General features: G+C 32.3%; 2 protein-coding genes across 3 annotated transcripts; one reads left to right on the top strand and one right to left on the bottom strand.

The window, feature by feature from the left end:
- The first annotated feature begins 208 nt into the window (after positions 1-208).
- LOC111275349 (reticulon-like protein B22) lies at positions 209-3,064 on the top strand. The gene is made up of 4 exons (XM_022860671.2): positions 209-559; positions 1,751-1,892; positions 2,184-2,253; positions 2,723-3,064. The coding sequence occupies exons 1-4, from the start codon at positions 384-386 to the stop codon at positions 2,836-2,838; spliced, it is 504 nt and encodes a 167-aa protein (XP_022716406.1). The 5' UTR covers positions 209-383; the 3' UTR covers positions 2,839-3,064.
- Positions 3,065-3,433: 369 nt separating this feature from the next.
- LOC111275348 (putative mitochondrial adenine nucleotide transporter BTL1) lies at positions 3,434-7,656 on the bottom strand. Of its 2 annotated transcripts, none has more exons than XM_022860668.2 (6): positions 7,340-7,656; positions 7,045-7,173; positions 6,130-6,224; positions 4,834-5,167; positions 4,222-4,459; positions 3,434-4,013 (listed from the first exon to the last, which is right to left on the bottom strand). In XM_022860668.2, the coding sequence occupies exons 1-6, from the start codon at positions 7,367-7,369 to the stop codon at positions 3,763-3,765; spliced, it is 1,077 nt and encodes a 358-aa protein (XP_022716403.2). In that variant the 5' UTR covers positions 7,370-7,656; the 3' UTR covers positions 3,434-3,762. The 2 variants fall into 2 exon arrangements, with proteins under 2 accessions (XP_022716403.2, XP_022716402.2); XM_022860667.2 differs by having other exon boundaries at positions 7,033-7,173; positions 7,340-7,654.
- Between the last annotated feature and the right edge of the window lie 973 nt (positions 7,657-8,629).

Here is an 8,629-nt window from a genome sequence, read left to right as displayed (position 1 = left end):
ATTTTATATCTTTTAAAAAAATGCCTACTTTGTAAATATTAATTAAAAATTTTAAGATTTAACCCTATTAAAAAAAAGAAAATACTTTATAAATGGATAAAATTATTTAATTTCATAAATAGAATTAAAAGATTATATTTATATGATAATACTTATAAAAATTAATAAATTAATTAACTATTAAATAACATATTTCACAAAGGAAAAGAAAAAGAGAAGCGAAACACAAAGACGGGAGAAATTAGTGAGTCAACCCAAGGAAAAAGAAGGTTTAAAATTCCACATCCTATTTGGGAGCAAGAAGAAATTGAAAATTAAGCCCTCCAAATTCCAAATGATTAAGCAAAATTGAGTTGAAGGAATTAGAAGAAAGAAGAGAAGAGATGGAAGGGAGGAACGAAGTAGGGAAAGCATTGGGATTGCTGATATGTGGTTCGTTGGTGTACTACCACTGTGCCTACAGGAATTCAAGCATTCTCTCCCTCGTCTCCGATGTCTTAATCGTTCTTCTCTGCTCCCTCGCTATTCTCGGCCTCCTCTTTCGCCAAATGAACATCTCGTACGTCTTTTTTCTTTTTTTATTACTCGGGCATTTTCTCTTTTGCCTGATTCATCACATTTTAAGCTTTTCTTTTTCTTTTTTGGTGTTTTAGGGTTTATGCTGAAAATTGTGTGGGTGAAGTTTCATTATCTAATTCCTTTCTAGAAATGAAAATCTAAAACAAATAGGAAATGACCCAAGGTTTATTTTTAAGTTATAATAATAGTTTTAGAGTTCTTTTGTGTTAATGGAGATTGGTGAAGTTTGGGCATTCAAATTAAATCTGGTAGTTTTAAACAGAACAGGAAAAATGATAGCTATGCCGTTTAAAATTTTAACAAAAACTATATATTGGTTTCTCAAAAACCAAAAAATGTGTTTTTTTTTTTTTTTTTTGGCATGTTGACACAAATTTGACATGATAATTTTCGTATTTTACATGAAGCAGACACAACATGATGTATACACTAATTGTCAGGTCTAATTCAAAGGCGTAATGCTGCATTTGATTCCTAGAAATGGGAGAATTTAGCCCGCTGTCATCCCATATTCCTGCCAAATTGTTACCTCTCATTTAGCATGCTCTCAATTATCTCTTAAATCTTATATTGGGGTAATTAACCTTAGTAATTGTGGAATTTAGGTTTCTGTTGCTTTAATTATGGTGAAAAGAGAAATTGTGTATGATTATCAATATATTATTGTTTATCATTGTGATGATGCTGGAAAAGAATATGCTCATTGAAGGGTTTTGTTTTATTGATCTTATGCGTATTTGTTCTTTATCAGTTCCATTGTAAGGGAATTATTAAGGCTTTACAGTTATATTGAGCATTATTTAGGCCCCATAAGTGCGTAAGGTATTTCAGTTTGTAATAGGTCTGAATTATGGTTAGATTTGAATATTGAGTGTTGAAATTTTCCTCCACTTTGGTTCTCTCTGTTATTCTCCCCCCCACCCTTTTTTTGTGTCTTTCCTATATTTCTTCCCCTTTTCCCCATGGTTTTATTTCTTTCTTTGTTCTGCATCACTTGAGTTGCTCTTCAAATCACTTCAGTGTAGACCAAATGGTCTCTTTATGATATCCTATGTACATTTGTGCAACGGTGATTTATCTGCGAACATTCATACAATTTTGCTTTTTCATTTTAACAGTGATTTTGATTCTTGGACTGATTTATTGTCATCATGGAAATGCTGTTCTGTAGGGTACCAGTAGATCCACTTGAGTGGCAGATCTCGCAGGATGCTGCTAATAACATTGTTGCATGGTTAGCTAATACTGTAGGGGCAGCAGAGTCAGTTCTAAGGGTTGCAGCAACTGGGCATGACAAAAGGCTATTTTTTAGGGTGAATTTTTACAACTTAAATTGCTAGTCACTTGTAGATCAGCTATCTGAGCATTTAGATCGTAATTTGACTGCTTTAGTTGATATCTTTTGAATATCTATCTCTAAGGGCCTGATACTGCTAAGCTTTGAAAGATAAACACCCTTCTCCTTGTAACCCTGGTCACTTTCGTGTTGGTTGAACTGCTCATTCCGTTTATGTCTTTTGAAAATTATGATAAAATGACACTGCAATTATCGTAAGAAAGTTTTTTCTTGCCTGACCATTAATCCCATGCATATCTTCCTTCAGGTTGTTATTTGTCTTTACATACTGTCAGCTGTTGGACGATTGGTCTCAGGCGTTACAGTTGCTTATGCTGGTATGGTCATTAGGTTTACTTTTCTGTTACTGAAATCAATCGCAATCTTGATTCCTGTACCTAAAATACAACAGATGTTTGAACTGGTTGAAGTTGAATAAAGCACACCCTATTTGTCTTGAGATCCGGTTAAGTTTTCTTTTGTTCATTCAAGCACTATGAAACTAAAAGTTAATTAATTTTATGCATTGAGAAGTTTCATTTTTCTACTTTGGAGCTATCACCTTGCTAGCAATATTTTGGAAATGCCATGGAAAATCACTTACATATGACATTCCACGGAGTGTGCCCAAGATATGTAAGAAGTGATTTGCTGGCTGATAATAAAGTAGACTTAGTTTTTATTTATAAGTTTTTCACAAGATACTCAATTAGCGAATTTAGCTTGTTTGATTAAATATTTTCAAAAAGTTCCCATATCTTTCATCAGAAGTATGAAAACTCCAAATCTTTTTGTTCTCTGAAACAGGATTATGCTTGTTCTGTCTTTACATGCTTGCTGAGAACTCCCAGTCGATCAGAACATGTGTTCCTCAGTTACAAAGGCAACGAAATGGCACCGCTGTCGAAGAGGATAACATGTAATTGCATGTGCAGTTTGAACATACAGTTAGGACAGCAAGTTAAAGGTTCTGAACTTTGTTTTAGATTAGGCCAATTCTTGTCGTATCCTTTCAATCCTTTGGCTGAGACTGTAGAGTTGCAGTAGAGATTTATAGTTCAGTACTTTTCCTGTGTTTGATCTTGGCTAATAAACTTTAATTCATTAATAACATGTTATTTGCATGGTAATGTAAATTTCTTTTCTTTATGTGGTTTCTTGCTTTTTACGGAGGCAAGAAGCAGCCTTTCTCTTGATCATTTGCTGACAGACTTCTGAAGATCGATATGAGAATACAAACTAAGCCTAATGAAAGTATATTTGTTATTCTAGAGACCAACAGCCAGATGCTCTTACCTAGACACTCTCTAAACAGCTATTGCGATATCTTAGGTTCAAGATTACAGTTTTTGATGGAACCTACTCGAGAGTGGGGTTAATTCGGTTAATCAACTGAACTGATCAACTAAATTGAATTAATTTGATTAACCAGTTGGTTATCAAATTAATTTGAATTTATTATCGAAAATGACAAAAGGACAGGCGCAAAACAATTAAAAGAATGATTTAGAAACCAAATTGGTCAAAAAATTTTATACTGGTAATCATGTGACATAAGAAATCTGTTGGTACATGTCAATATTGAATGTGACCCCAAAATTGAAGCTCACCTAATAATTCTGTAGAATTAAATAAAACAAAATTTCTGTAGAAATTGCCCCAAAACTAGCATCTCATACTCGTAAATACCATACCATAACATCAGCCCCTGGATTCCATCCCAGAGCTTCCACAAACAACCCTGAATCCACTACAATGCTAGCACCCTCTGGCACTTTTATAGAATGGGGCCCCAAGTATCATCAGTCTCGACTAGTTAGCTGCGAGAAGTTTTTTTTCTGGAGCCATTATAAAATGCGCTTCTCAACAAGTAATACGTCTTTCCAAGCTTCATAAAACATCCAGGTGATACCAGAGGAGGGCACTACTTTTAAACAGCTTGCACCCCACCCTCTGTAAAGACCCGTCAAGCCCTCATCCCGAATGACTTCAGCAAGTGCTGCTGCCATGTTTGGCGGACACTTACCCTGCACAGCTCCCACCATCAACCGTTTTCTGGCAACTTCCAAGGGAAAGCTGATGGTGCTAGCAGTAAAACCTGGCCATATCAATTGAACCAATTTAGCTGTTAAGCATTGATGCACTAATAGTCAAGATAACAAAAAGGAGGGATAGGAAAAGTTGAGTTTCATTATTTTTTTTTTTTGAAGAAACAGGAAAAAAAAAGAAGCAAACTTTATTATTAATATCCAGATAACCCCATAAAAGTTTTCCAAAACCAACAGTCTAAAGACCAAGTTTCTCACCTGCAAAAGCTCCAACTAGAAGCATCTCTGGACGATTTAGAGATTTTTTCTTCTTTGTTTGGCAGTAGGATTTCTTTAATTTTTCATACATAAAATAGTAACATGTACTGTAGGGAAGCATGCCAATTAGTGTCGGAGAGATACCAGCATAAAAGGCACCAACACCACCATCCCTGTAAATCTTGCTAATTGCAATGCTTAAGCTAGGGTATATGTCAGGACAGACAGTCAGCCTATCCTGTAAGAATGATAAGGAGAACAATAAAGCATTAAGTGAGAAAGGCTATGATATCTTCAACATGATCAGATTCAGAATCAATTATCTTCCCAAGTGCAAAACAACACAAAGTTAGGCTATTTAACTATTTAGGAACAGCTCAAACAAGTGAGATACTAAAAGGAGTCTTTAGTAATAAACATGATGAGTTGGAAGACATCAGTGTACAGTCCATACAGTTAGATGCACTTCATGTGTAGCTAGTATTGAAAGGCAAAAAAAAAAAAATAATAATAATAATTCAGCTTGATGTAGAATGTTCTACTTTTATTTTTCTTTTTATTCCAAAAATAGAAAAAAAAAAAAAGATAATGGGCTCATGATATGCCATAAACCTTGAGAACTTCAAGAGGATGGCATGCAAGTGTGCTAACAATTCCAGCAGCTGCACCAGCTACAGCAACTGGAGAAATCCAGGAAAGAGAAAAGTTGATATTAACATGACCGATTTGCACTTTTGGGCTTTCAATCTGATTCCATTTCTCTTGTGCTGATGTCATTGTGCGCTTGACACACTCAAATGTTCCAAGCTCAATTGCTTGAGTGGGAATTATTCTAAGCATATTAATTCCATTTCCAGCCCACAGTCCTTGCCAACCTTGCTGCTCAATTATCTCAATAAAACTACCATATATGTTTTTGGATCCTACACCAACCACCATTCTTGTCCTGCATATGTCAGAACTCAAAAATTATGAGTCGAACAAATATGCTCCAAGAAGTGTTTTAACATAATTCATCAAAGTTAAGCTAAAAATACATTGGCAGCAGACACATGATAAAGATTTTAAGACCAAATGGATCATGAATAAGGACATAATGATGACAACACACCACACTGTCCTAAGATTTCCAAAATGACTTGATATCCAAAACTTTGCAAGTCAAGAATTTATTATGCCTTAGAACCAAAGCAAATGGCATAAATATCCAATCCTATGATACACCAATTAACTTAAATTCAAAAGAGCAATACTAAGCGGACCTCAATGCAATACTAGGAAGAATATAGGGCATCCAAGCATCATCATCATCCTAACTCTTAGTGCCTTCTTTTCTTTTCTTTTTTTTTTTTCCTTTTCTTTTTCTTTTTTTGGGAAAAAGAACCAACATTGAGAGCAACAATAAGTGGAAAGTACCAAATTGGTTAATTGTTAATCAACTTGAGTGGTTTCTTTCGAAATCTTAAGGATCTATATAACTGCAGTATCAGATAGAAAGGCTTGAATAGACACTTAAGTTCTCAAACTTATACCAAAATTATTTTAAGAGTTGAAAAAAGTTTGTCGACCCAAGTTATGCTCTGTAAATTGCTAATGCTCCATGGCATGGAGAAAAATATGGAAAATGTAAGAAATGAAATTGACAACCATGCTTAAAATTTTATGATCAAAATGGAAATAAATTCAATGTTCTATTTAAAATCTTCATCTATTCAGCAAGCTATATGGTACACCTCCCCTGGCCAAGCTTCCAGGTAACTTTCCATATATTGTTTTACAGATTTGATGCTGATCGAAAAAAAATTACACTTACTAGACACCTGGATAAAGAAACATAAATATTAGATACATGGAAAAGGCAATAACTCTGCAAAATAATAACCATATAGCAAAACTTGTTCTGCCAACCTGATAGTCTCTAGGGGAGCGAGAACAGCTTTGGTCATAGCCCCCGCTAAAGCTCCACTAAGAAACTCACCAACTTCTCTAGTCCTCAAGAAATCCTGAATCACAATCAGATCATGCTTTTATGATATTGGCAACAATCTTTTGGCCGTAATAGAGCATTTGAGCAAAATGATTCATAAAATTCACTTTTCCCTTTTTGGCTTGAGGAAGACAAAAGATAAAGGTTATTTGAAAAGTTAACCATCTGAAATGCAGATGCTTTTTATTTCCATAAAATCTATTCTGCTGCAGGTAAATAATAGTTTAGAAAACATTCAATGAACTACATCAAAACAAAGATTTCTCATAATTCAAGCTGAGCTTTGTTGTTTATAATACTGCCAACAATCATTTGGCAGCTGTAGAGCATTGGATCATAAAGATTCATAAAATCCTGTAAAATATTTTCCAATAATTATTATTTTTTCGTTTTAACACAAACAAATTACAAAAAAAAAAAAAACAAGAGATAGTTGAGAAATATTTCATTTGAATAAACTCTATCAACAACACCAACAGCAAGTGAAAGTTTAGAGAACTATGCAACGAAGTACAATCAAATTATCTTTTATTCAGTGTGAATTTTTTTTTTTTTACTCTTATTTCTCCCATAATTATCAGCAGCCAAACATTTTGTTTAAGCAAATTGAAAACTATTTGAAGCAGAAAAGAATTGCTTCATCAAAACTCTAAGGACTCCCAAGTACCGCACTTTTTGCCTTGAACAAGTGCGATTCTAAAGAAAATTTCTTGTTTCTTGTTTCTTTTATATTTTATATTTTCCTCCATTTTCTCAGCACCCAAACAGCACCTTAGAACAATAACTATAAAAAGTAAAATAAAATGAAGAGAAAAGAAAGTCACTCTAATGGGAACCCTGAAATTGGGGACTTGAAATCGGATGTCAAAAGGCCTTGGAGAAGTCAAAGAAGAAGACTTTTCGAGTTCTTCAAGCTCCTTTGGAACAACCAACGCCATGTTTCCAAACACCCTGTAATTGTTCTTCTGCGATTCCAAATCCATTTTCAACATTATTACTACTCTTCGGATCAAAAGCAGCCGTTTTGATCGAATATATAATATCTCTTCTTATTTATTTTATTTTATGAAAATAATTATAACAAATAGAGGGGGGAAAAAAAAGACACAGAAAAGGAGAAAATTGACGTACCTGAGGCTGAGAGGGGGGATTTTGAGGCATGAGATTTTTTTTTTTTCCTCTTGCTTTTGTTTTTTGGTGTTTGGAAAGAGAAAGGGAGGGAATTTGGTTTTCTTGCTCTCACGTTTTTTTTTTGGAGGGATTTGGCTTCTTTGATTTTGTTGTTCAGGGTTCCAATTCCTGTTTTTCTTTTGTCGTCTTTCAGACCCATTTTGGTAATTTCATGGATATTTTTTGAATTTATTGAAGTGCTACACTTTGGGAGCGCTTTCTTCGAGGCTGTCTCTTTCATTGTCCGAGTCCCCCACCAATCCCCGTTTATGATGCTCCTTCGGTCTTTGCTTCGGTGCTTTTTATTTTTTGGATTTTCAAAAAATTATTTATTTTATGAATTTTTTTTTATTGTAATACATCAGAAAAGTTTAAATTGCGTTAAGTACAAAATGGCTCACCATTTTGCATTTTCTATTAATTTAATATTTACAAAATAAAATTCATAATTAGGTATTTAAAGTTTCATTCTGACAGATACTTTATTACTTCAGACATACGATGTTAGTTAAGTTACCAATGTTTTATAAATATCCAATAAAATTACGAATTTTGTCAAAATATCAAGTTATCAAGAGAAAATTTTTAAAAAAATTAAAATATTTAAAATTTTTTAAAATACTAAAAATTTTTAATAAAATTAGAAAAATTTTAAAAAACAAAAATTCGAAAAAATTTTAAAAATTTAAAAAAATTCAAAATATTTAAAAACTAAAAAATAAAAAAATCATAAAATTTATCAAAAATTTGAAAAATTGAAAAGATTCTCAAAATTTAACAAATTTCAACAATTTTTAAAATTTAAAAAATTGAAAAAGGGAAAATATGAAAAATATGAAAAAATAAAACTAGAAAATTAAAAATACCTATATGAACTGAAAAATATTAAAAAGCAAAAAAAAAAAGTAAAATTTCAAGAAAAAATCCCAAAATTTCCAAAAAAATAAAATTTAAAATTTCCTAAAAAACTAAAATCGATGAAAAAACCTAAATTTTTTTAAAAATTCAAAAAAAATATTTTATATTTTTAAAACTTAAAAAACGAATCCCAAAATTTTTAAAAATAAAAAAATTTTAAAAAGAATACAAAAAATTTCAAAAAATCTAAAATTTTTTGGAAAAAATTCCATAAGATGAAAATTTTTGAAAAATTTTCAAAATGTAAAAAAAATTAAAAACATATTCTAAGAAAATCAGAAATCTAAAACATAAAAATTTCCTAAGGATTTTTAAAAATATGAAAAATTTCCC

The sequence above is a fragment of the Durio zibethinus genome, chromosome 26, assembly GCF_047325235.1.
Source record: "Durio zibethinus cultivar Kanyao isolate XHJ-2024 chromosome 26, ASM4732523v1, whole genome shotgun sequence".
NCBI classification, from domain to species: domain Eukaryota; kingdom Viridiplantae; phylum Streptophyta; class Magnoliopsida; order Malvales; family Malvaceae; genus Durio; species Durio zibethinus.
Note: the sequence above shows the minus strand (reverse complement) of the source record. Positions and strands in the feature narration are given on the sequence as shown.

Coding starts and splice junctions, on each gene's coding strand:
- LOC111275349 (XM_022860671.2), top strand. CDS start 384: ATGGAAGGGAGGAACGAAGTAGGGAAAGCATTGGGATTGCTGATATGT. Junction 560..1,750: donor TTTCGCCAAATGAACATCTC/GTACGTCTTTTT, acceptor GCTGTTCTGTAG/GGTACCAGTAGATCCACTTG. Junction 2,254..2,722: donor CGTTACAGTTGCTTATGCTG/GTATGGTCATTA, acceptor TCTCTGAAACAG/GATTATGCTTGTTCTGTCTT.
- LOC111275348 (XM_022860667.2), bottom strand. CDS start 7,369: ATGCCTCAAAATCCCCCCTCTCAGCCTCAG. Junction 6,225..7,032: donor ATTTCAGGGTTCCCATTAGA/GTGACTTTCTTT, acceptor ATTGTGATTCAG/GATTTCTTGAGGACTAGAGA. Junction 5,168..6,129: donor GCTCCCCTAGAGACTATCAG/GTTGGCAGAACA, acceptor TGACATATGCAG/GACAAGAATGGTGGTTGGTG.